This window comes from Paramisgurnus dabryanus, chromosome 18, assembly GCF_030506205.2.
Source record: "Paramisgurnus dabryanus chromosome 18, PD_genome_1.1, whole genome shotgun sequence".
NCBI classification, from domain to species: Eukaryota; Metazoa; Chordata; class Actinopteri; order Cypriniformes; family Cobitidae; genus Paramisgurnus; species Paramisgurnus dabryanus.
This window is the reverse complement of record NC_133354.1, coordinates 20228330-20256076: the sequence shown is the minus strand read 5'-3', so window position 1 is coordinate 20256076 and position 27747 is coordinate 20228330. Positions and strand designations below refer to the sequence as shown.

General features: G+C 37.5%; 1 protein-coding gene across 1 annotated transcript in view; it reads right to left on the bottom strand.

The window, feature by feature from the left end:
• The window catches only part of nsg2 (neuronal vesicle trafficking associated 2), a 29156-nt gene extending 7855 nt beyond the window's left edge, over positions 1–21301 (bottom strand). Inside the window, exons 1-3 of the mRNA XM_065287245.1 lie at positions 21111–21301; positions 20536–20694; positions 12970–13089 (exon numbers count right to left, since the gene is read on the bottom strand). Of these exons, the coding sequence (XP_065143317.1) occupies positions 12970–13089; positions 20536–20664 (249 nt within the window). The 5' untranslated portion in view covers positions 20665–20694; positions 21111–21301. The remainder of the gene's footprint in view (positions 1–12969; positions 13090–20535; positions 20695–21110) is intronic.
• Between the last annotated feature and the right edge of the window lie 6446 nt (positions 21302–27747).

The following is a 27747-nucleotide window of genomic DNA, read 5'->3' as shown; positions in this document are numbered from 1 at the left end:
TTTTCATGATTTTCACCAAAGTTTAATGTCTTCCAGAAAATGTTCTTCTTCAAATATATAAACATACAATATACCAAATGAAAGAACAGACCCTCTGCTTTAAAAAAAAAAAAAAAAAAAAGTTTCATCCTATACCTTCAGTAGTTCTTTTGTAATCAGTTCTGAATATGGGTAGGTTTCTGCAAAAACACCACATTTTGAGCAAAAAGCAGAGATAATTCAATTTTTGTGACGGACTTTTCATAGAGATCCCATTCAGAGCAATCTTTAAAACAGACACGGACATGCAGCAGCTTGCCATAGGGCAATATTTCCGGGTTTAAAAAGTTGCGGAAGGGAAAGCCACCTAGCTGATAATAGCGGTATTGCGGAAAGACGGAAAAACTCGTCATTGGCGTGGAAGCGTTTTCTCTTGATTGACGAGATAGGCGGGGAAAGAGTTAATATATAAATATATTATATATATATATATATATATATATATATAGAAACCCTGTAGCTCATTGAGGTTATCACAATATGGTTTGTTTTGTGCCTTACCCTCCACCCTCAGCCTTGCAGGACAAAGCAACATGAGTTCAACCAATGATGTGAATTTGGGGCAGAATTATCTGTTTGACAGGGTAAGTGTTCATAAAACTTCATTAAAAACAGTGATGTTTTTGACAGTCCTTTTGGTGACACACCGAACTCCAAAACAGGACTTACTTCAAAGAATGTCATGTAACAGCATGACTAAAGTAACCATGGTAAGTTACCCTACTAAATTCCCTTGAAACCATGACTTAGCCCAGTTAGTTTCAATTAGATTATAATATAATTCTTAATGTGAGATCTTTCTTTTCCTCCATAAAGTTGTCAAGGACATCACATAGTAGTGATTTCAGATTTGAGGTTTTTTTTGTCTGTCCTTTGTACCCTTTTGTTCCTCTCTATTACAGTTTCTGCTCGAGCTATAATATTTTCTGCCTCTTCACTACATTTCTGTTTAATGAATACTGAATGATCTTCAATGTTCTGCAGTTAAGGTCGACTGTGCTAACCTTGGTGAGTTCATGTCTGAAAGAGATTTCTCCTGTTATAGCCTTGCTAATGGTTTTGTCCGTTCCTCAAAGGCACAATTACTGTAATTATAGCACAATTTAATTTACTCCTCCAATATTATGCACTGTATCCTGACACGTGAGGTTAGGACCATTTTTTCTGTTTATACTTAATATGTCTGGCTCTTGTTTACTAGCTTTGTTAAATATTGTGAGACTACAGAGGTCTTCTTTTCAAAGTAGATATCCAATAAGCAATCCATTTGCACTGTAATCTCTATTAAAATGCAATAATGTTACATTTAAAGGTCCACTGTGTAAATTTTCAGGGGCATCTAGTGGTGAAATTGTGAATTGCACATTAACCACGGCCCACAGTTCACCACTACCGAAACGCAAAGTGAAGCTACAGTAGCCGCCACAGGAAAAATATCTCATCATCTGAGACAACGTAGTGACAAAACGTTTTCTGTAGAGTGGTTTGCCCATTTAGGGCTACTGTAGAAACATGGCGGTACGAAATGGCGCTACTTTCATGTAAGGGGGCCTGCGGCGTATGTAGATAAAATCGGCTCATTGTAACGTAATTAAAACAATACAGTTCATTTTGTAAGGTCTTTCTACACCACTGATAATATAGTTATGTAAATCATATTGCATTTCTGTCAAGTGATCATTCTAAAACTTACACAATGCACCTTTAATCTCATTGGTATTGTAAGTTGTGATATTATTTCCAATTGGCTACCCCATGATTTCATTACTGGTATTCTGGGATAGTCTGGTTTTGGCTCAATAAGCAGCTGGTCTCGTTCCACTGTCTCTCCTCAAACGCAACCGAAACAATCGCCTACACGCACAGCCGGACCACTTTCCACTCCATATGTGCGAGCAGGTCCATCCATCACAATATCCTCAGGGGGTCTACGACTGAGATTCATATCTACTCTTGCCACATAACAGTGGTTCCCCCAAAGCAGTGTGATGCCAGTCAATAAATAAATCAATGCATCCCTGAGCCATAGTGGGCAGAAGACTCTTTTATCCAGAGTAACTCGGTTATGAAATGCGAGCCGAACCGAACCACAGAGTGTTAAGAAAGATATCCAGCTTTTGGCGTTATTCGATAAATAACGCTTCAGTTATTTGCTTTCAGAATGACCCTCTGGTCAATGATGGATTTTAGATAAACAGAGGAAAAAAGGACATTTGTGTGATTTGTAATCGTTGGCTTTATGTGTTTCTAAGCATTTGAAACTCCGGAACAGAGTGAGGAGAGGCTGGGGATGCAGTGTATGTCAAGGGAATGGAAAATAACAAAGTGTTTGTTCACTGTTTGCGAGTCAATGCTATAGTCTGTTGGCCTAGGATAATATGACTTCCACGCACGGATTCCAGAAAATCAATGGCAGTGTGAATAAACCAAAATCAAACGATCCCCGGACAAATCACATTTTCCCTGTATTTTCCGTAATCTGTGTGTGAAAGGGCTTAGGATTTCCAGTACAGACACAAACATGAATACATTTCACAGCATGAAATTTGGGCAAAATCTTTCTTGATAGAGCTGCAACTTCCACACATATTTAAACTTAATGCTTCCAACATTTTTAATCAATAAATGTCTACATGCAAATTAAATATTGACGATAAATGTTTTGAATTATCTGAAGCGATCTTGGCAGCTATTAACAGTGAAACACTGATAGTACAACACTGATTTCATTTCCTCAAAGCGGAAATGACAGGATTTAAATAATTCTCCTCTGGGTGAAGAGAAATGTTATGTTCAGCTCCAATTACTGTATCCTAAAATGAGCCTGTTAGACAGTTTCTTTAGAGATACCCAAATTGAAGGGGACAAAAGGAACCAGCTTTTGACAAACACTATTCATCTATCTGAATGTTTAAACCAAAGAAAAGAGAGCTTGTACGAAGAAAGAATTCCCAGAGATTTTTAAACTAACTTTTATCTTTTTATTATTATCTGTGACACGCTTAGAAATGTGAATCTGCGCCTTACAGTATTTCTTCTTTAACAGTAACCACTTTCCCCTAACAGCACCCCAGTATGCAGATATACGCTGATATGTTAATAAGGTGAATTTAAATTCATTCAGAAGGCTGCTATATGTAATTTTAGCTCCTTTATCACCATCTCTATTTGACACTTTAAATTGCAAATTACTTGCTGAGTTAATTTCTTTGAAGCGTGTTAAAAGTCAAATGAAGTCAAATTGACATTAACCACGTAATCATACCTGACAGCTTAACATTAAAAATCATTATTATAAGCTTACCACACATTGTAAAAAAAAACGCAGCATCAAGTTAAAACAACTTTGCAATTCCATTCAACATACTTTTTAAGTTTTTGGGTTGTGAAAAGTTGACATGACTTATAAAATCAAGTTGAAATTCTTTATCTCTTAAATATATTAGTAGATATACTTAACATTAGCAATGTTGACAGTAACAGTGTAACAGTGAGATCTTTTGTTGAATACAGTGTTTCCCACAGATCTGAAATTTACTTGTGGTGGTAGCTGGTGAAAAGGGCAATCATTATTATCCACCGACAAAAAATGGTCTACTATACATGTAACAAAGAACTAATAATGTGTGACACAACACAATACTTTGATTTATAAAACATTCATATTAATTTCACATTATAGTTCATTAATCTAACCACCCCAAACTTTTTTTGCCATAAACAAAGCTGACACTGTTTGTCAAAACACCACGAAAACACTTTATGTTTTTGCACTAATATATGAAGCAATTTGATGACCCCTTTTATCAAACTCAATTATATACAATACTATGTATACTATAGCCTATATAGACAGTGCAGGTCTATAGATTATAAATGTGACTGATGTTATAATGGTAATAATTTCTATTAGATAGGCACTTTTACTGCTTCTGCTTTCTATTTCTCTTTTGCCGATTAAAAAAAGCTTAATCCACTAATTATTTCAGATTTAAAAGTCTACTTGCTGTCCCGATGACAGACTTTACATTACAGCTTTGCGTTTTTTATATCCTGAGTCAGCTAGAGCTTTGCTCATTCAGTATTAGCACTGCTTTTTGCTACAATCTCTGTGCAAACTGTTTAGATTTTAGTAAAGATATTGTATATTAATAGTAAGATTATTAAAAAATGGGATAAAGAAAATGAAGCGGCGCGTGGTCGTGACAAGAGCCAGTTGCTATCGCCATAGAAACCGGAGGCACGCTAAAACAGCACTCGAGCTTTAGCGCGGTAGCGCTCACGGCCGTTCTCCGATCGACTCGGGTTTTACACACAATATTAATCAGACTTGGGACCCGAAGTAATGAACTAGGACCGACCCGGACCCATCTGACCATTTAAAATATAAACCCGGAACCGTACGGGTCCCGCGTCCTCAGTGAAGAAAGACCTCTAATGGTAAAACTCTGCTCAAGTTCAGAAACATGAAAGGATACTATGTGACACTGAGGTTGCTTCGCGTCGCGCCCAATTCATTGAGAAACAGAGAGCACGTGAACGGACACTCAACCGGAGAGACACAACGTGCTTGCACGCAAAATGAAGCCAACTTAGATGCTATAAACACATATGCACATAAGCATATGCGACATGGTAGCAGTGTGTTCCCTGGCTGCTCCGTATGTGCTGCTGCAGTTGATCCAGTTGCCGCGCTTGATGATGAGTTTATGACGCGTGCATCATCTTCACGGTCACCCGACCCCCACCTCTCTCTCGCGCGCTCTCTCTCGCGCGCTCTCTCTCCAAAACACGGGTCATCCAGTCGAGTTCAGAAAATACGGAAATTCGTAAAGTGATTTTTTTTACCTGGGCGGGTTGCAATTTACCTGGGCGCAGCGCCCAAGTAGAGCCTATGTATGGGAAACACTGGAATATATGTAAATATATGTAAACCAGCAGGACACCGGCCCTCCAGGTATATAATCATTTATTATATGATACAATCAGTCACAACTTTTTAAAAATGAACTTAAAATATTCCAAGTGTACCGAGGTCAAACGATTGATTTATTTGAAGAAAAGATGAAAAGTAAAGACAATCCACTGTAAATATCAGATCCGGTGTACACTGATTCAAAAACTGCCGCCAGAAGAAGCGATGATACGTCATCTATGATTGTGATAAGGCATTGGCTTTCGTGTGTCTTGTGACCTACCTATTGCATCATTACGTTAGCTAAGAATGTGAAGCGCTATTGACTCTGGTGACCGACTACATCATGCTTGTTTGCACTACTGTTTTATGTAATAAATAACTGACTGTACTTTAACTTGCGTGTTGTGTTTTATATGGTTGAGAAGTGGTTGGTTTTAGGGTAAGGGTGAGGTTAGATGCATCAAAATATCTTTAAAATCATAAATGTTTATGAAACCGTTTCTACATTTACAAATTCATAAAATATTATGTGCCTAATCTGATGTAAAAGGCAAAAACCTTAAAACACAACAAAAGGTTGTATTCTTAAGCTACTGCCACTAGGGGACACTAATGCCTTAATACGTCACTTTAAAGCGTAATAAGTTGCTTGCACAAACAACCTATGAGGTTGTTATTTTTGGGTTTTTTTTTGGTTCAAGACCCTTTTTTGAATGGTTTTGAAAAGCATTAGGCGTTTGGTAATAAAGTGACAAAAAAGGCAGTGCTACATGCCTTGCGTTTAAAATGTGTTTGGTGTGATTGTCCCCTTCCAAGACTTTCTCTCAAGGGTTGTGTTTCACACCAGCGAGTTTGTGGGCATTTTGGCTAATGCTAGCACAAAGCATGTTAACAATGTGCCCTGAAAATGACAGAGAGAAAGAGAGAGAAAGAGAGAATAAGTAACTGAGTGAGTGTGTGTGTGTGAGAGAGAGAGAGAGAGAGAGAGAGAGAGAGAGAGAGAGAGCTGCACTATGTTACTAATTGCTCCCTGAGCACCCCACAGGTACACAGTCAAGAGGTTTGTGCTCAAGAGAGGCAATGGTCTTATAAAGTACCATGAACTCATTCTGCTGTGTTGTCAGATTCAGTAAAACGCGTGCTTTGCCATTTTCTTGACATTTTTACCAGCATTGGCAAATTTTCTGACAAGTCCTGTCATAATGACAAATACACAGAAAATGAAGACTCGTACAATTGGTTAGGGAGCTCCAAAATGTCTTATCTAGCTTAAAAACATGTCCCTACAACTGAACTTTAAAGATAATGTAAACTGATAGGTGAATTTCATTACAACATGTCCAGGTAACATTCCAGGCCATTCGAAATATATTGTAAAATAAATCAGAAATTATTTATTTAATATATATATTGATATATTTACTACAATGATGCATAAATATTGGACATATATAAATTATTTGATGTGTTCAATATTTATGCATCACTGTAGTATTTGTTTTAAACAGTAATAAAAGGTACAACTTCACACAAAACAAAAACAGGAAAACGTATTTACCACAATTAAAAATAGAAAAAACTTAAACAACCCTGGCTTGTTTTAACCTATGGTTGGGTAAAATACACTTTAAACAAATGCTGGGTTATTTTCAAAAAGTGACAAGTCCAAGCATTAAGTTATAAACCAGTGGTCTTCACAATTTTTTTCATGAGAGGCACACTGATAGGTCACTGTCAATAGGAGAGCCGCCTTTACCGCAAAGTATCAAAAGTTACATTCAGTCATAAATAGCATGTCTGCTTATCAATCTGTCAATCTGTTGCAATGCAATAAATACAAGGGCAAATCATTCTTTATCATTTGCCAGTCAAATTTGTAACTGAGACAATGTGATTTCCGTTAATGACAAAAACAGGATTTTAATGCTAAGTATTCTTATAATATGCTTATGCAGTGCCCCCCAAACCACCAGGAGGCCACATTTCTTGTAATTTCATGCGGTGCTGCACAGAACGGTTGGCGAGTGACATTACTGTGCCGCGAGAGCAATTCGAAAGCATAACAAGCAGTCTAATCTCACGGTACTTTGATGTCATATGACGATCGACGCTTATCGACATGCATCTTGATATAATAGGTAAGGTTTTCTAACAAAGTTAGCATCCGGAGCAGAAAAGACAGAAATGGCACATGCCTGTATGATCATATCATTTTATTATTTACTGCCATGCGAGCCACAAATTAAAGCTTGCCGAGCCACGCAATGAAGTACTTTGTTATAAACCAACATATCCTTGGTTGTTTAGTTCAAAATGCTGCGTTGTTTCAACACATGGATGGGTCAAATATGGAAATTTCCCAGGTTAATTTAACCCAGCATTTGGGTTTGAGCCTTTGTAACCCAACCATGGGCACTCTAAAAATGCTGAGCTGTTTAACCCATTGTTAGGTTAATTATGGACAAACCCAACAGCTGTGTTAATTTCAACCTAAATGCTGTTTTTTTTCAACCCACAGTTGGGTAACAACAACCCAGCAAAGGGTTATTTATAACTCAACTGTTGGGTTTGTCCATACTTCACTTAATTATGGGTTGAGTATTTTTTAGAGTCTATTGAAAATGTGGTTTTTAGTGTAAGGACAAACCCAACCATTGGTTTAAATTAAGGTTGTTAGCTTTAACACGTTAACACATGCAATTAATTCATTTATCATTAACGTGATAAAATAATTTAATGCAATTAATCACAATTAGTCAAACCAACAGCATCGCACCCAGATTCGATCTAGTTATGTAGTTTCGAAATATGTTTTTTCCTTCAAAAAAGCATTGATTACCCTCACAATGCCTTTATTAACTCCCGGGAGCTGTGTGGATTACTTCTGTGAAGGATGGATGCACTTTTTTAGGCTTAAAAGTCACAGACCCTGTTTTCTACCATTATAAAGCTTGGAAAAGCCAGGACATTTTCTAAAATAACTTAAATTGTATTTATCTGAAAGATGATGTACAAATGTATTTCGGATGGCTTGAGGATGAGTAAATCATGGGATAATTTTTTTTTCGTATTGCTTTAAAATCCATCTAGTAGACGAAATCTCTAGAGTATCAGTTTTTTGGGCAAGCTCTCAATGTGTTAGCACTATGCTGAACCTGCTTAAACCATCAACAACACTGATTACAAACTTTCGCTTTATCACCAAGAATTAAGCGCCAAAAAAAAAAAATATTGCTCACACTATCTGTGCCAACAAGTGTGTGATGTTTTTATCTACAATGCCAGACAAAAGAAACGGACAGCTACTCCTAGCAACAGTGGAAGGTGAGATTAATCAGGAAAAAGCCATCTGTGGTCATAAATCATTTCAGCCACCCTGATCGGGGAGAACAACACGTCCCCCACTGCAGTTCAAATACACCCTCACAAATGATGTCAATAAATTGGCAAAGCTTTTTTTACGCAACTGATGATTTTACAACATACGACAAGTGCACAGAGATATAACGACATGATGTAATACTTGTTGCCCTCCCGGTTCTGTCCAGGAATAACTGCATGGACGGGCGCATACAGCCTGGAACCACACCGCCAACACAAATTGAATGCATTATTATTTTATACATTTTTACAATTGACGAAAGTGGTCCTGACTGAACTAGCACACTAATCTAGTTAATCTTGATCTTGTTACTACAGATCTGGGGGTGCATTTCCCACACAACAACATATCACTACCTAAACATCATTGCAGAAACTACATACATCACACAGATGGTAAAGTAATAATGTCTACTAATTATCTGTTCGAGATTTCCTACAGAAATTTTACGTTAATCTTACAGTCTACATTTTTACACTATTTACAGTTTACTGCGTTGTTAACGCCATAGAAAACAGGAAGAAGCTTTTCAGCAACCCACAACTATCCACATCCATAGAGTTGTTGCCTATCGACAATAAAATCAACATCACTCAACAGATCAATCACTCTGACAGCGAATGCCATCCTGTTATACCCCAGGTCACTCCTCGACGGCATATGGTTTGCCCAAGCAACCGTTTTGTCAATTTCAATGAATGACAATCATTTGAAGGGGGATGGTTCCACCAATTCAACATAACTGCAGCATAGCATGCTCGCCTGACTCCCGGCTGGGTGACGATTGTCTCTGTTTGCTGACACTCCCACAAAATTGGGTACTTTATATTGTGACTGAGCAAACGCCCAGAGACAGTTTACTGCATGACGAGGGGATTGGATTGGCAGCGTTATATAAAAGTATGTCGTGCCTCTAAATAAATCGTTCTTGGTGGGAGTCCCCTATCTGTCAATGAGAGGCTATGTTATATTACATGAACAAAGGCAGAATGTCTTTGAACGCTTGTAGACTTTTAAATAGGGATGCACCGAATATTCGGCCACCGAAAATTTTCGGCCGAAAATGGCCCAAAAGAGCATTTTCGGCTTTCGGCCGAAAGACTTTTATCACCGAAACAATACGGCCGAAATGTTGTGATGACGCAAACAGAAACCGCGACCTGCACGTGCTTGTCTGAAGCAACATGTATGCGGCGTGGATGTATTTAACCGCAAAAAGGCGCTAAAGTACGCACAGAGGCACATGCGGTTGTGTCCGGTCCAGACGTGATCATCACAGTGAGTACGCTCTTCAAAGATCAGAACGCTTGATGTGTAAACTTTAGAGAGTGTCCCGCAAATGTGTCTCATACTGTATAGTCCATTAACATGTGCTGAATAAAGCAATGAAAAACAACGTAACGTTTTTATGCTGCGCTGTTTGGGATTCGCCTTCGTTCTCTGTGTGCGCGCGTTTAAGTGCCCTCAATAGTGCACACACGAGTGAGAAGCAAACAAGCGAACGTAAAATCTTTCTGTTATTGACAGGGCACATATAAACAAAATTATCTCCAAAGTATTCTTTTTCTAATAAAAACATTTGTTTATGTCTTAAGTGTATGTATAGATTACAGTCATAAACCAGTCTCTGCTTATTTAAAGAGACAGTAACCTCAATTAACCTACTTAAGTCTAACAAAGAGACAAATAGCTCTAAAAATAATATATTTAATTTATACAATAAAGACAGTGTTATGACTCATTTAATTCGATTTCTGTAACTAATGCTAATGTTAGACCTTTTTAATGTGCAGCTTTGTTCTTTTTTATAAATGTTTGTAATTTCTTTATTTGTTATTAGATTTTCCCCACCCCCTTTTTGCTGATCTGAAAAATAATCCGATTCGTGCCTCAAAAACTGTAATGTGATCTAAACCGTGAGTTTTGTGATCTGTCACACACCCCTAGTAAAGTTAGTACACAGTGATAGCCGTAAATGCATTTGTACTAATAATTGGCATAATAATTTATTTCGGTGTTTCGGAGTTTAATAACTATTAAATAAATAAAAAACTATGCACTTGATTTAGTGTGTTTTTCAGACGCTTAAAGTGGGTCGCACGACGGACAAGAATTGTCACGTCGCGTGCAGGACAACTCGCAGGTATCGCAAATAGTGTCAGAGTCTACTACATGCAAAAAATGCGTAGGCAACCTTTGTTAATCATAGTTCCCGAAAATAGTCCCCTGCTACTGAAAGTAACCAAGGGGACTATTTTCGGGCAGTACGTAATATCACTATGCCTGCTGCAGCCATGTTACATCAGCAAAGTCCTTGATTATTACGCCAGAATGAGAGTATAGTTCCTAACTATATCTGCCTAAAATCGCAGCTTTTAATTTTTTGTCTGTCTTAGTACACGATGTAACTACAGAAGAGTCAAGTTTTAAATATGAAAAATATCCAAACTCTTTGGTTATTTTTTAGCGCGATGCTAATGGTCTAATCAGATTCAATGGATTATGCTAAGCTATGCTAAAAGTGCTAGCGCCAGCCACAGATATCAGCTGAATTTGATTCCAAAACGGTAAGAATCAAATGTTTAACTCTAGGGGAGCTGGAAAATTAGCATATTTAAAAAAAAAGTGGAATGTCCCTTTAAGAGGTACTATTCCAAAGAATTGCAAGGCTGACCACATTATTTATGTGATTAGCCCAACACGCACAGCAGAAAATGGACACCTTTTCTGATCTTTTAAACCACAGCAGCTTTTTCTCTCTGACTGCTTAGTGTAACAGTGTTTCACAGTCTTTTTTTTGTTCCCTCCCACTTTCTCTCCAGAGATGTTAAAGCTGGTGACAGACTAAAGAAAAGCTGAAGGCCTTGGCAGCGAGGTGTGGGTGCACCAGGATATAAGTGGTCCTTCTATAGCAAATGTGTCTGCCATCCTTCTGCTTTTTAATTCTTATTCTACTGCACAACCAGAGATGGCGAGACTGACAGGGCAGCATTTCAGTTCACTGTCCTCTATTTTTCTCCCTCTCCCCCATCCTGATGTCTGCTTGACATCCATTCTGCAGACGTGTGTCTGAATTGAAGATTGTGGGGTTGAGCCGTGTATGTATTTTGCACTGTGCTTGAGAACTCGGTCTGCGCAGACGCTCTCCATTAGAAAGCTTCATTACTTTCATTTGGATTATTAATTGGTTTGCAGCACCGCCTGAAGGCTCCGCAGGGGTGTGTTGCTGTAATGTGACAAGTTATCCATTATAAGACGTGTATGTGTGTGCGCTACAGTCTGTTACGCCAGAGCTGGGTTTTTATTAGACATCATGATGTACTGAACTTATTCGAGTCTCATCTTAAAATAGAAATGCAAAAAATTATTTGGTTAATCACTTCTCCTGTCTTCCATTGGTTGGACAAACATATAGTCACTACAGACCCTATTAGCTGAGACAATGTGGTTCACACTGCTAACGCAATGCCCTACCACTGAGCTGTACAGGAGCACAACAAATGACAAATCCACAAACCCATTCCTCTCCACTTCACCTGCCAAACCAGAGTACCAACATCAAGGAGAAATCTAAAAACCTACTCGAATAATTAAGTTGTCCTAATACCACATTACATTTCATGATATCTTAATGTGTTCCACTTGGCTGCATAGAGACCACAAGACTCCTTTGTTTTGAAGGTTTAATGAGAAGGAACGCTGCCTCTCCACTTGCAGAGGGAGCTACAGTAGGGAATATAAGAAAAACCAACTGGGAACCTTTCACACAGAGATAGTTAAGCTCTTTGTATTCTGAATGTCTCATCCTAGACAACAAGAAGACCTTAAGAAACAACCAGGCCATTAAAGAAAGCACTAGTATATGTTTCCTTTAACAATAATGAGCCACACTGAAGGTGACAACATTTTAAATCACTTGTCCGATTGTGTCTGTTCAGAGATAAAGGCAGTTGTCAGGGTCTTGAGGTTGTTGTCATCACAATGCATTGTAATTCAGAGAAGACTGGCCAGATCACTTAGCATCATTTATACAGAAACGTAATGATCATGTCGATGTTTCCTGTCTTCTATTTCTGCCTCTTCAATGACCTTCAACGCTACAGTAATATGTCTCTTGTAAAACGTGGCCTTATCTCTCCGACTCTGCTTAATGAAGTCCATACAGCTCACACTGCCAACAACTCTCTATCACCAGGAAACCTCTGCAACTAGGATTCGATCCAGAATCAAAGTCGACAGCATTTTTAAATAAACTGGCAGCCTTCGTGGCACTTGAATAGTATGAATAAAAATAGTTTGAAAACATTCATGCATTACACCATTTTATTACAGTACTGAAATAATGCAAGATGAATAGTTTACACAAAAATGAAAATGTTGTCATTATTTAATTTTCCTGAGGACTCAGAATCTTGTGATTCAAGACTGAGTCTGCTTGCTTAACATCTCTGTTTGCATTACAAACGAAGAAAAAAAGCATTTCTTTGGCACCAAACCTTCATACTTGGAAGACAGTGCATTGGTGGGTAGTAGACATGTGGTGCTTTTACAATAAAAACACTACTAGAAAGTGAGAATTTATCAGGCAAGGCTTCTGTTGCTGTCACCATGACAAAAAGTCAAGATGTACCTTCAGTCTCTCAGAAACCCCATCGGTGAAGTTGATGGTGAACTCCTCAACTTTCGGGACTTTCGGCTTGCCCTTGTTCTTCTGCTCCGTCTGGTACTCAGTCCGTGTTTTCACCACAACCTGCACAGAGTAAAATTAGCCATTAAAACAAACTCTCTGAGCAGCACATTTCTACAGGGTCAAAGTTTGATAACCTGGACCATAAACTACAGATACAGTATAAGGCAAGGCGTGTGACTGCCATTTTCACATTATATGTTTTGGTGGATATGGGTCCAAAAATCAAGTTTTTGTGTTGTTTATATGTCTATGTTGTGTTTGTAATATGTTTTAAGACAATCAATGGGAAAATTTATTATTTAACACCATTTCTGAGTATTCTCTCCATAGAATTGGTAACAGTGTTATTCCCGCGATTTAAAAGGTAGACTTTCTGTGTAGTTTACGAGTACTCTGGTTTCCTCCCACAGGTCAAAAACTTGCAAGTTAGATATACCAAATTGGATGGATAAACTTGTGTATGGATTAACCAGTTCTCGCCATGAATAGCCATAGATACTGGAATAGGGTGAAGAATAAAGAAAGAAAGAAAGAAAGAAAGAAAGTGTGGATCAGTAGTTTGAGTTATAGATATTATATATGGATTCAGCTGCTTCTGTGCTTCTTACACATGCAGGGTGAGTGCTGTAACCTGTTAACATCAGCGCTTAAAGATATTTTCTGGATTATAAATCGCTCCAGAGTATAAGTTGCATCTATCAAAAATGCTTCATGAAGACGAAAAAACATGTATAAGTCTCAATAGACTACACGTTGCATTTATTTAGAAAATTATTTCACAAAATTCAAGCAAACAATAGCAAACAGAACAGCAGGGTGAATAGATGTCCGTACGTTAATGTAACATTATCAGTTATTTACACGATAAACAATAGCATACTGAACCAGAGTCCTGCAACGGGTCGGGTAGCAGCGTGAATGAAAATATGTGCAATATGTATGGCTACTATTACACACGCAACATATGACTTTTTACCCATCACGTCAGTGTCACCAACATTGCGACAGTGCGCAACCTTTGTTGATGCTTCTTGTAGCCTAGTTGGAGCGAGCATTGCAGGAGTTGCAAAAAGTTTTGCTTTTGATAGCTAAAAACTGGGAACATCTTCTCTTAGAAAGCATTTCGAGACTTGTAGGAGCACAGCAGGGGTTGTGTAGGCTTTTTTCATTAATAGGTCTATTTGTGTATAGTTATCAGGTTCCATAGCCTATTTAGGTGCCGATGGTAGGCTACTTGAATGACGCAAAACAAAGCGCACTTTAGCTTGTTTCATTGGCCCATTTATGACGCTGTTGTGATGTTGAGAGAGGTAAGAGATAAAAAATAAAGCACTTTAATTTGAATGATTTTAGTAACTGGCCAAATATTAACAGGTCTGGGTTGGTGCGGATTTAATTTCTGATATAATCACGGGTCACAGGTTGGATCTGGTGCTGAACTTTGGGGGTATGGGTGGGTGCTGGTCTCCAAAAATGGACCCATGCAGGGCTTTGTACTGAACATACCTGGAAGGCTAGATAGGCTAAATTAACAGGACAATCCAGCAACACACATCAAGTTCGCAGACTCGTCATTCCACATCACTGAATTCATTAAATTACATAAATACAGGAGCAGCAAAGAACGGACTCTCGTGGCTGTAGACGGTAATAATGTCTCTTGGTTCATATATGTCAAAATTAATTCATACTAACTTAAGTAGCACCTGACTAGAAGTTGCAGGACCAGCCAAACTATGAAAAAAGTGTGACTTATAGTCCGGATAATACGGTATGCATGTATGCATTGTGTAGAAACCGAACTTTTATTTATACTGTATATATCTATAGTTCAAGGTGGTGCGAAAGAGTAGATGCAGTAACTAATTTGCATATTCATTGATCCGCATACTAAATAAGGCAAAGGTGTAGAGTTACAATCAAGCTGTTTTAAAGCATGAATAAATTACTGTGACAGGTAAAACTTTAATAAATGCTATAATGATGCTCGAAGATGCATTTTAACTGATACAATTCTTGACTATAGGGAGACTTTAAAGGCGGGTTGCATTATTTTTGAAAAACGCTTTGGAAAAGGGAGTTGGGCCGACTACCAAAACACACTTGTAGCCAATCAGCAGTAAGGGGCGTGTCTACTAACCGACATTGTTGCCAGTGTTGCGTACTGTATGTGTGGGGAGGGTCTATAGAAAAGAAGGTCCAAATTCATGTTTGTTTAGATGATTTAAAATGTCAACATTGGCTTTCAGAGATCATGCACCCCACCTTTAAGGAAGCTGAATTTAAAGAATGAAATTCAAAGAATTGACATGGAAACCTTAAACAAATCATGAAAGGGGTTACCTGCAGTTGAGCTAATGAAATTCATCTGTTCTATGTTTCATTTTTCTGAATTCAATTATATTCCTGTCATTCTGATTTAATCTCAATTTTAAATTGAAAATCCTGTCAGATGTGGCAAATTAAAAACCCAACCTGTAAGAGAGCCACATTTCGACCATCTCGTCATCGTATAGATGTAGAAATACAACCTCCAGATGATGACCTGCCACTTCACTTCCTAATCCTGAAGCTGATGAAGTCTAATATCCCATAGACCACAGGATGACTCTTCACCACTTGTCATAAACTCTGCAATTACTGCTTATCTGTCTTCATCCCAACCCCTCTGACATTTCATTTTTCCCAGAATAACCATCATGTCTGCTTTCATTTGTCCATTCGCCTCCTCGTTCGTACACCATGTTATCAGTAGAAAAGTTATTCCAGTTCATGCTCTTCCTTAGTCTGCAAGATTGAGGGTTTTCTCTATTACTGCTGATTGAAGCCATCAATAGTGTCAACACCAGAGACTACAGCAGTTCAGACTTCAATATGAACATTGTTCTGATATACTGTAATGACAACCTGTTTGATAAAGAAATGTTATGAATAATGACAAAATAGGATTTGTAATCTGCATGCAATTAGAAGAAGATAAATGTGGTTGTCTGCAGATGTAATATAGTGGTTTTGTGAGTCCTGAATGACATTTTGGATGTGACACTTTTTTATAAACCTGTCAAAAAATGAAAGAGCACTTGCAGACTTGCATCTTATGAAACTTGTCAAAAAATGGCCACACAGAAGATAAAATAAATAGGATTTTAATCTGTGAATGATGCGATTTTTGTAAAATTGTCTATTAAATTATTCTACATTTATTAAATAAATGTTAAAATATACATTCTTTTAGATTCTGTTCCTATCTTGGCTCGTGTAAAATAAATAATAGTAGAGCTAACAGAGCTTTCAAATAATTTGCAGTCATTACTGTCTGATTGCTATCTGCAGACCTCTAGAGAAAGATAATGATTTCCCGCAGGGTTGATCCTTGTCCTGCTTGGAGACTTTAATGTCAGCATGGAAAATTAATGGCTTCATTGTATACATTTTGGTGACTAAGTTTAATACAGTGTCCTCAAATACTAGATTCAGTTTTTTTCCAAACCAATAATTCTGCGCTTTCATTTATTCATATACTTTCAAAGTTACACTGATTCGTTTTATCATTAACCTGATAATTGTTACGTTTCGGCTCCAGTATTAATTAATTACAGTTTAACAATTTTTTTTATTATTATCAGATTTTGATTTGACAAAGATTTGACAGTTTTTTATATAATATTGTTTTTTATATATTTTTTCTTTTTAATAACTGTGTTTAATATTGGCCATTATTCTGCAAAATTACAATATTCCTGTATTTCATTATTGCCTATAAATTACATAAATTACAGATTTTATTTTGTTATGTCAGGAATATTTTCAAGTATGATGTCACTGGAAGCCAGTCATAATCATGACCCTGCAAGGCTCACATGTGTCTTTGAAGACAAGACCCTGTTCCACCTCCCAACACCACATCTGATATCTTACCTTAAGCGAAAAGGATGATTCGGCTAAATAAAAATTTTATGCTGCATGTTTTGTTAGGCTAACATTAAATGCAGTTGCGTAGCGTCTGGGCATGCAGGGTAGGCAAGTGCAAATGGGCCCGGGCCAATAGGGGGCCCAGCCCTGGGCCCGCCCCAGCTTTAAATAAAAATTTTTTTTTCAATTTAATTTTTATTTGTGGCCACAATAAATATATTTTGTATGCATATCATGTTTAGTTATTTTTTATTTCTAATGTCTAATTTCTCCATCATTTCTTGTTTGTGCTTATTATTATTTTTTTGCACTTTGCGGCTGCCGTAAACTACTACGCCATAATTTTTTACATGACGCATCGCCTCGCCAACAAAAAAAGAAAACACAGTGTGAGAGGTTACTATAGCGGCTATCTACATGAACATTAAGGATGGACAAATATAAACATAAAAGTGGGGCCTTAAAGAGAAAAGAGAAGGCGGAGAAAACGAGTCAAAAACTACCCAAAACATTTCTTTTCTTTATTTAAATCTACCCTTTAAAGTAAAAAAGTAAAGTAAAAATATTTGACTACCTTATTAAAAGTATATGTTGTTAACACACCTGCGCGCCACAGTTGACAGTGCCAACGGGCAAGGTTGGGGTGGCTTTGGCTTAAGGGGGCCCATAATTTTTTTTGCATATGTGCCCGGGACTGACTTGCTACGCCACTGATTAAATGACTACAAATAGTAAATGTGGGCCCTACACTAAATGTGCTGATGGGTCTGGAAGGCCATGGTCATTTCATACCTTGTGCCAAGGGTCCTAGTGTTCAGCTTGTTTTGGCATTTACAGACCACATAGCCTGAGGTGATGGAAACCCTTAATAGTCTAAAGCCCCGGGACATTGGATCCACTTTCTTGATCCATAATTATTACACAGCTTATTGGAATGCTTGATTCTGATTGGCCAGTCATGATATTTGGGGGTTTGTTAATCCCGGTAACAACTGCTCAAAACTAATAACACACGGTAACATGCATGCTGCAAATCAATTTGAAGGTACAATATAGAATTAAACAAAAATTAGGTAAAATATGTGTTTTAATAACATATATGACATTATATTTACAAATAATTAAACTAAATAGTGTGTTCGTGACATTTGTACGTGTTGCCTTAAAACTCAAAATGAACAGGTTTTTCTCGCGGAAGGTCTGCATATGTTGAAAATTCGACATTTTCAAATCAATATTTAATGTTCCTTACCCTACTTAAGAGGTAAATAGATGTGTTATAAGCAGGATAATGTACAGACAGCCGGTTGTTAAACTGAAATAAGCCATTTCAGTGAGATTCAAGACCCTCCGCTTCAAGGCTTATTTCTGCGATAAAAACCGGCTGCCTATACATTATTTCTTACTTAGACTACTACTATACTCTCAAACTCAAAGCATCTGTGGATGTTATAGGTTTTTATGGAAGCATAAAGCATGAAAGAATCCAGTGGCGGCTGGTCAATAGGGTGCGCTGGGGCGCCGCCCCCTAAAGTTGGCAAGAGAAGATAGCTACTTTAACATGTGACCAAAAAGTAAAATATATAGTGCAATTTAATAAAAAACAAAATCATTTAGTTGTACTATTTCATGGTTAGTCATATTTTAATTTATTAAAAAAATTAAAACTGAGGTTGTTGTGTCTGTGTGTTGCATGTGTGTGTCTGGGGCGCCACCCAAACGATTGTGTATGTAGGTCAGTAAATTTCTTAAAAGAATCTGACTTGATTTTGAGCTCTTATTGGCCTGTTTCAGATCCGCCTTGGGGCGCAGCAAATCAATATTGGGTGTTTTATGTTTTTGGTGTCATGCGATTGGATCGTTCTCAGAGTCTTATAACCGCGTTGCAGATTGTCATGTATCTGATAGTTACAGTACTAATAAGTGAAAGCAAGTGAAGTATCTTGAGATTAATGAAAATATGATTTTATCCTTACAAAATCACCATTTACATATAGCGTTCAGTTGAAGAAAAAATAACAGGTTAAGAACCTTGGACCAGATTGACCAGCATGAGTGAAGTGATCGCAGTTGAGATTACACCGTGTGCTTTTCCCACATTATACGCAAATTCACATATTCATAGTACATTTATTTCATGCTTTAACAGTTGACTTCAACAGTAACATTTTCAGAATTATAGCTAAGATATTCATCACCTGATAAATATAAATGGCGATTTACAGTCCTGAATTTGAGTTTATTTGCCCCCCAAAAAAATGTTTAGCACCAGCCACCACTGAAAGAATCTTTTATCTTTAAAGGTGGGGTGCATGATCTCCGAAAGCTATGTTGACATTTGAAATCACCTTAACAAACCTAAACGCCCCTACCCCAATAGAATCTGGACCTTCTATTGATAGACCCGCCCAACACATACACAACCCAGGCAAGAATGTTGGTTAGTAGACACGCCCCTTACTGCTGATTGGCTACAAGTGTGTTTTGGTAGTCGACTCCCTTTTCCGAAGCATTCTTCAAAAATCATGCACCTTTAAGAGTGTAAACATTTAGAAATACTTCATTCTGGTTGGTCTGTTGTATAATTCAGTGATTACATATTTCTCAATAATAACCATTGTCCATGACAACACTATTCTACCTTTCCATGGTCTAATAATAAACAAATAAAATGAACTTAAGTCAATATTTCTCAATCAGGCATTATTTTATTGATCAAGTAGCCGTGTAATAGGCAGATAACACAGTCTGATGCACTTTATCAGAAAATAAACAGTCTCCGATCAAAGCTGTTGATCTCTAAGAGCCCAGATAAATTATAATTTTAATAAACAAAGCTATATATATAATACATTTGCCAAAATGATTCTTCCAGTATATATTAATGTATGACTTTTGCCCCTCCTCAACCAATGCACAATACGTGAGAGCCACTAGCGTCCACACCGTGAAAAGCTTCGCTAGCTGACATAGACATGTTAATAATCCAACACATCCTCTTCACCTCTGAGCTGACATTCAACAGAGGATGCAGCAGCCTCCATATGACAGCTGTGATAAAATGGCTATTTCTCTTTGTCATGCAGGCCAATAAAGCCACACCGTCCCAAAGGATTATCCAGGGAAGGCAGGGGGAGCCGGGGCTTAGATTAGCCTTGTGCACTCCTTTAAAATATGACAGTGTGCTCTTTTGTGACCGGCTTGAGCATGGCTTGGGCAAAGTGACAGGCCACTTCAGTTAGCAGGTGCAAAGCATGATTGCGCCATCCTCAGCAAATCCCAAATGGGGTCCAAAGCAGCACTTGAAAACGTTTCACAGCTCTCACCCTTACGCACACTAGCAACCTGATGTTGCAGTGAAACCGACGGTACCAACCGGTTTCAAATGTATCGAAAGGCAATGTAAAAAATTATGTCTAGACTGTATAAGTACATTTTAAGTTAAGACACTTGGTTTGTAAACCAGTATGCTCTCAAGGTGCTAAAACTGGTTTAGACAGGTTTCCATATCATGGCTCTGATGTGATATTTTACAATGCGATGTGAGCCAGTGTCTGTCCTCTTATATAAGATATAATAAACAACGTTCCTTACCTTGTCTGGGGCTTGATACTGAAGATTAGTAACATCCAAGGGCGTGATGAGGGGGACGTTTTGAAAGCCGTCCTCAACGCTCACAGCTTTTGCTCCTTTGTCTTGTAGATTACTCCCTAATTTAACCATCTTTACTGGATGATTTTACTTCTCACCAGCCTACAAACACAAAGGCTTTTAAGTACTGTTGCAAAATATTTTAAAATGCTGCCTGCGCTTAGTGACATATGGACACAATACATGGACACAATACAAATCTATATATAGCAGTACCTATATTGCACATCACCTATATATATATATAAATATTTGGTAAACACCTCACGCATGTCTGTCTGTTTCCAGCAAAACCCGAATGTTCTTTGTAAAATGCTAAATAAATATCTTGGATTGATCTATATCAACTTAGATCATAAACAAAACATGTGGATTAAAATGCATGTGTCGAAACATCAGTCACAGACATAAAGCGTCCGCGCCCCTTTATGGCTGCATGGTTTACCAGTCACAACAATTTATCTCCCACCCAAACACGACACGCGCTCGCTAAAAACATGTTTTAAACGCGTACTCACCTAAATGTTTCACTTTCACGCTGTTTTAAGGTTCAGAGACAGGTTGAAATCGGGTTGTTGAGGAGGGCAGGTGGTGCGGAGAGATGAGAGGCTGTATGTGTGTGTATGTGTGTGAGTGTGTGCGGTGCTGATGAGAGAGATGCAGATACTGACGCCCGGTCGCGCGCAGCATCCAAACCCCTACTTAAGATAAAGCCACTAGGGGGATCTAAAGGAAACCCTACATTTGTTTTGCTCTATCCTTGGAAACCCTAAAGCTCAATGCCAGCACACGCAGTCTTGTTTGCCATCTAGTGAAAAACCGAGAGAAGTACACATTTTCCTGCGTTTCATTTCCAGTTCAAACTTTTATTTTAAAAATTTGCCTTGACATTATTACTGTGGCATTATGCTGTTTAGATAATTTATTAACAATATAAAGTAAACAATGCATGCCGCCTAATAATATAAGTCGACGCTGTTTACGCTTGCCACGCGACCTGGATAGTTATCCTGTGACACACGGTCGTTTAACACGTGACGTTCTGGGATTGGGTGTTGTGATATTTTTTTAATTATTAATAAATTAAATTATCATGTCCTTTATCTCACAATCGTTTTTTTTGCAGTGAACGTTGTTGCTAAGACGCACATTTATATGTCCATAAACATTCACACACATACAGTTGCACGTATATTTATTTATTTAGTATGCAATGTTTATTATATAGACCCTTTGCACGTGACGTCACGGTCTACTCGCGCGAATTATGGACGCCATGACGGACGGCGGAAGTGCTATATTGTAGACGGACGGCAAGCCGAACAAGTACGTGTTTGTGTTCGTTAGGGTCATAAAATGGTTATTTCGTGTTGCTATGATGCACCTACCATTACAGAAAAGTGGCATAAATACATTATTTTTACATGAATGTTATTGTTTAATGCTGCAGTGACACCATAAATCATAGCTGCTAACTCCCACGCATCGCAATTGACCCCATTCTCACGCCACACATCCATTTTCACGATGTAAGTAGCTAAACTAGTGCTCGCAGTACTGACACTTTTATATTTAAGCGTACCTTCACTGTCTTTTGCGTGCCACCACTTCTCATGTTGCTGGTACTTTGCTGCAAAGAGTCAAAGAGCATTTCACTTTATGTGGCGCTGCGCAGGAAGTTCGGCAGCGAGGACATCAGAGTACCGCGAGAGCAAGTCGAAATGTTACAAAAGGGTCCGCCTTTACCTTTGCTCTCGCGTTACTCTGATGTCATAAGCCGATCAGTCAGCTCCGCACCAGTCGAACACACAAAGCGTCAAGGTCTGGATGAAAAGCAGAGACCTGCCCGGATTCCACGCACGCAGATACCCTCAGAAAACAGCTATTTTAAGCAACCATCACTCGCGTGTGCATGTTTGCAAGCAGTACAAGCCTGCGTGATGTTTGCGGTGACAGGTTTTAATTAAAAAAGTCAATTGATATTTGACATCTATAAACAATAATATATACGAAATATAATTATATGGTCTTGACATACACATTATCTGTTGCTTTAGTTTAATATAAACTACTCATTTGGTTTATTTGATTTTGACAGTCCCTCTATCACAAATCATCACTTTACGCTTCTCTTTCTCAGTGGATAAACTGAATCAAAGCTGCTGTTATCTGCAGTTATACATTTTACAGAGACCAGTAGCCCATTCATTAGATTTTATCAGAAGAAAAGCATAATAGAAGTGTATAAAATAATAGTAAAGACTCTAATCTCAGGCATTTAAACTCAGTAAAAGCTTTTATTTCAATTTAATTTCTAAAATATGATTCGATTTGTACTGTGAACCATTTTACCGCAGTCTTTTCCAACTATTTAACACAGAAATAGCTAAAATCCACACTATTATCAATTGGCAAATGGTTAAGACTCAGAAGTTGGCAGCTCTGCAGACTTTTAAAAGCCTTAAGATCAGCACCAGTCTATGAGGATATCCCGTTTACCACATAGTGGCACAAATCATGCGGGCTGAAGTCGGGCAGATTCGGCGATTTAATGAGGTCCGTGAAAATTGAAGGAGGAAGAAGGTAAGGGTCGGTATCCAGTCCCGCTATCTCTAACTTCTCTAAATAGCGCTTTTTGTGAGGACCTACCAAATGCCCTACCTCGACCGATAACGGAACAACAACTTCCTTAATATAAGAAGCCATGTATTTTAGTGTAATATATATTTAAATGTTTAAAACTAATCAAAAATCCCGCTCGTCTATTACTAATCAACCTAGTGCGCCAGTGATTTTGCCGTCCAGCATGGCGTCGTCACGTGGTCTAGGTCACGTGTTTGCAAAGGGTCTATACTTTAATAGGGTGTTGCAAGTATGACGTATTTTTGTAGGCCAACACGAAAGTGAGCAGCACACTGTTTCCCTCGCAGAAAAGCCCATTCATTTTTCCCGTAGACTTTTAGATTATCGCAAAAAAAATAGCAAAAGTCAATTACACTTTTTGTCCAACAAGTTTATCTTCACAGATGAATATACATTTTATGATATGCAGCAAATTGCTTTTTAAAAAGTGCTAATGTGTAATATTGCATTTTTTATTATTTTAATGCTACGGTGTATGATGACTTTTTTACTCTTGGATATGGTGAGATGAGAACCATTATTAATTAATATATATTTTTTAAACTCAGGGTGCTGTCCTAGTGCTAAAAGGGCTCTCTACACGTGTTTGTACATTTTTTATCTCCTGTCCCTACTGAAAAATCCAGCTAAGACCAGCAATAAGATGGTCTCCCAGCCTGGTTTTAGCTGGTTTTGCTGGTGTAGGAATCTGGTTTTGCTGGTCTAGCTGTGTTACTGTATGGTCACTTTTTAAGCTGGTCTAGCTGGTCAGGCTGGAAGACCAGCTGACCCACGACCAGCTTTGTCAGGCTGGGAGGACCAGCGTAAACCAGCTAGTGCCACCTTAAACCAGCTAAAACCAGCTACCAGCTTATGCTGGTCTTAGCTGGATTTTCATTAGGGGTTTGTTACAAATAAAGTATTTTTACTTATGCAAATCTTTTTCTTTTTTTTGCATATTTGTAAATTATTCTTAGAAAAACTTTTTGAGATTACAAGTGCTCATGCATCATATTTTATCAGCAATTAAAACCATTTAAAAAACAGCGCAATTTTTTTAACATCAATCTTAAATTCGTGGTCTTAGTTTTTCAGCTTACAAACTCTGCCATGTAGCCTAAATAGGCAATCCGCCTTGGTGCAAGCGCAACTGGCTTTTCAAGGGGATGGGAGATGAGACCCTCGTTGGTTTATTGCACCTTACACCCAAAACACACCCATTACTCATTACGAGGATAGGAACATCCCTTTAAGACTATGTGCCAGACACATAGACAATTTTTCCCGTCGTTATGCTAGCAAAAGTGGATTCGGACACGCCTTAAGTGCACTTGTGCCATGTGCTTAGATCATGAAAATAGGGCCCATAAACTTATTTCAGTTTTACATGCTGTAATTTATCATTTTAAATGTGCTATGTATGAAACACCTTACAAAAAATATGTTTTTATTCCATACTGTCAAGAGACAATGGGAACATGGGGGTTATATTAAAGGGGACAGAGAATGAAAAACCATTTTTACCTTGTCTTTGTTGAATAATGGTAGTCTACCCGCATTCAAGAACATACAAAAAGTGCTAGACATGCTAAACATCTCAGTCTCATAGAAATTCCTCTTTTAGAAATGTCAGCCAGAAAACGGCCCAATCTGAAAAACTGATGCTTATGACATCACAGGTATTTCTCACTGCCCCTCCACTTTAAAATAATTGGCTAAATTTTTTGAGTGGCAGCAAAGTCAGCCAATCAGTAATGAGATTGCAAGTTAAGCCAGTAGAGGGAGCAAAATAGGTGCAAAACCACTTGTTTAAAATCCCTCACCCTAATAGAGCTATCTGAGAGAGGTTTTTAGGAAGCTTCTAAGGCATTACAGACCCAAACAAAAAAATTGTCTACATGTCACATCACAGAACAAGGATAAATACCCCGTTCAATCATTCTATGTCACCTTTAAGGGACAGTGAACCAATGAGAACAAGACACATATGACAAGGTAACCAATGAGAACTTGACACATCATGAAAAGGGGAAAGTAGAGACAAACATGAAAAACAAGAACTTCAATATTAAAGACCAAAACAATGAACAGAAACACACAGAACACTTACACATACAAATGTATTGGTGATCAAAAAAATCCCATGATTCCCATGATTTTGTAATGGGTTAATTGTCTGGGCACTTCATAATTGTATAGAAATTGATGTGGCATTAATCAATTATTCACAATTATTTAAAAATGTACAATTGCGGTGTTATTTTTCAACTTGTATGCATTACATGTCGTTATACAGTAACAAATGCACGACTCAAATGTATGAGTTTAGATGCACTGATATCTAAAAGACAACCTTAAATTTGCATCCTCTTCATTTGAAAGATGCATAAAGTGTATCCTTTGCATCCCCCAGTCATACTAAGCTTGCCTCATTTAGTTTCATAACAAAAACAGTTTTGAAAGATTTAAATGCATGGCAGCCATTTGACAACAGTACACCAACAGAAAAATCAATTTCACGCATAGGGGCATCTAAAAAAAATCTTAACCAGTGACAAAAGTTACCCTTTGACAAATTTCAATTATAATAAAATAATAGTGAAATTACTGAATTTCTCATAAGAATACTTTGCTACATTTATTAGTCAAACATCCATGGAAGATGGATTTGCCCACATAAATTATAGTGGTGTAGTTAAAGCCAGTATTTGAAGCAGCGATTATTGCTAACCAGACAGATCTTGATTTCTTCTCCAGCCGAGCAACTGTCATTGAGATAACAAAGAGATTGTAAAGGGTCTGTGATAACTCCGGCCACGAGGGGGCGATATTGATCATGCTGCAATAATACCTGGAAATGATGACAGAATTTTCATTTTTGGGTTGAACTATCCCTTTACGAGTTAACAACTAAACACATAGCACAATGCAATGCAGAAGATTGTTGGTTTGTTGCTTATAATACAGCTACATATACCCTTCACACTATAGAGACAGATGGGAACTTTCTTACAATAAAGTGACATTAAGTGTTCAATTTGCAAACAATCTTTTGTTCACTAAAATGTTTTCAGACGTGTCCTGTGATTGAAACCTCCCATGATCTGCTCAGTAGTGAATCACTGTGATCTTCATTTCCCGTCCCAAATTCTCACGGGGAATTGATCATTAGAATGTGACCTAACTAAACCCAGTACTCAACCTCTGTAACCAGAGTCAAAGATGAGCATGATCTCATCTCATTCCTCTCTATTATTCTACAGTTCCTTCCTTTGGATGAATAGATGAGATATATGGAAACAATTGCATCAGGTTTACTGTGTTGTTAGGGTGGGTCATTTTCATTACCTCAGCAAGATGGCACTCCCATGACCTGCATTAAGTCAAGACAACTGAAAATGTCACACTGATCCATCTATGCTTCTTGCAGTTTTGTTGATATAAATATTCAACTCTATAATTGCAAGTCTATAATTGCAAACTAAAATTACAACTAAAATTTGTACTAGTGGTATTCCATCATTTATTACATATATTTTTTATGCTCATCCAACTGATATCTTTCTGTTGTAGTTGATTCTGTGTAAACCTAACCATTTATTTGATATATGGGTCAAAACAAGCTCCTAAAAAGGGATTTAATTTTTTTTTTAATTGGATGTAATGCATATTTTTGAGTCAAGAACAATGTGTTTAAAAAGTTTTGTTTAATGAACAACGTTTCAGTATATTTTAATATTTTTTCCACAATAGTTTTGATATCCCCATTAAAAAATGGCAGGTGGTACAACCAATCATTATCCATTTCCAGACCAGTTTTAATGTGCTTCCTGTGTCATAATGATTGATTGTTTATTTAGAGGGGCATTTAAAAAAATACTAAAAATAGTTTGAAACTGTAAAACTTTACCATAAAACTAACACTTGAGAACTATAAATTTAGTATTTTTTATTGTATAAAAACAATTAAACAACCTAGTTTGCATTTATTATAATTATTAGCTATATAATTAGCTTATTACAATGATTAAGCGTTATGTTTTTATTAGGGACATACATAGCAGTTGCACCCTTTGACTCAGCACCACCTGACACAGAAAGTGTACCAGCCTACCCATTACATTAAAATGGCAATTTTTTCTGTATTTGAAAGAAATCTACACATTTTTTATTTAGCTATAAAGATGACCTGGGGTTCAATGAATATTGTGATATCATGTTGTCTGTTTATACTTGTTAACTTCATAATAAAAGGCCCATGATCCATGATTCATCTTAACATCGCAAACAACTGAAATTTGTTTAAAGGAAAGATTTAAAACATCAAATAATGCCAAAGTATCTAATTTTTAATAATTAAAATTAGAAGTTTGAGATACCAAAACAAACAAAAAAATAATATCTTTTTTAAAGTGAAAAGGGAATTAAAATAAATAGGTTTTATAAAATAAAGTGACACGTTATAAACGTATCATGTCATTAGTGCATGTCCACAGACACAAAAATATGCATGTCATGTCCAGAGGTGTAAAA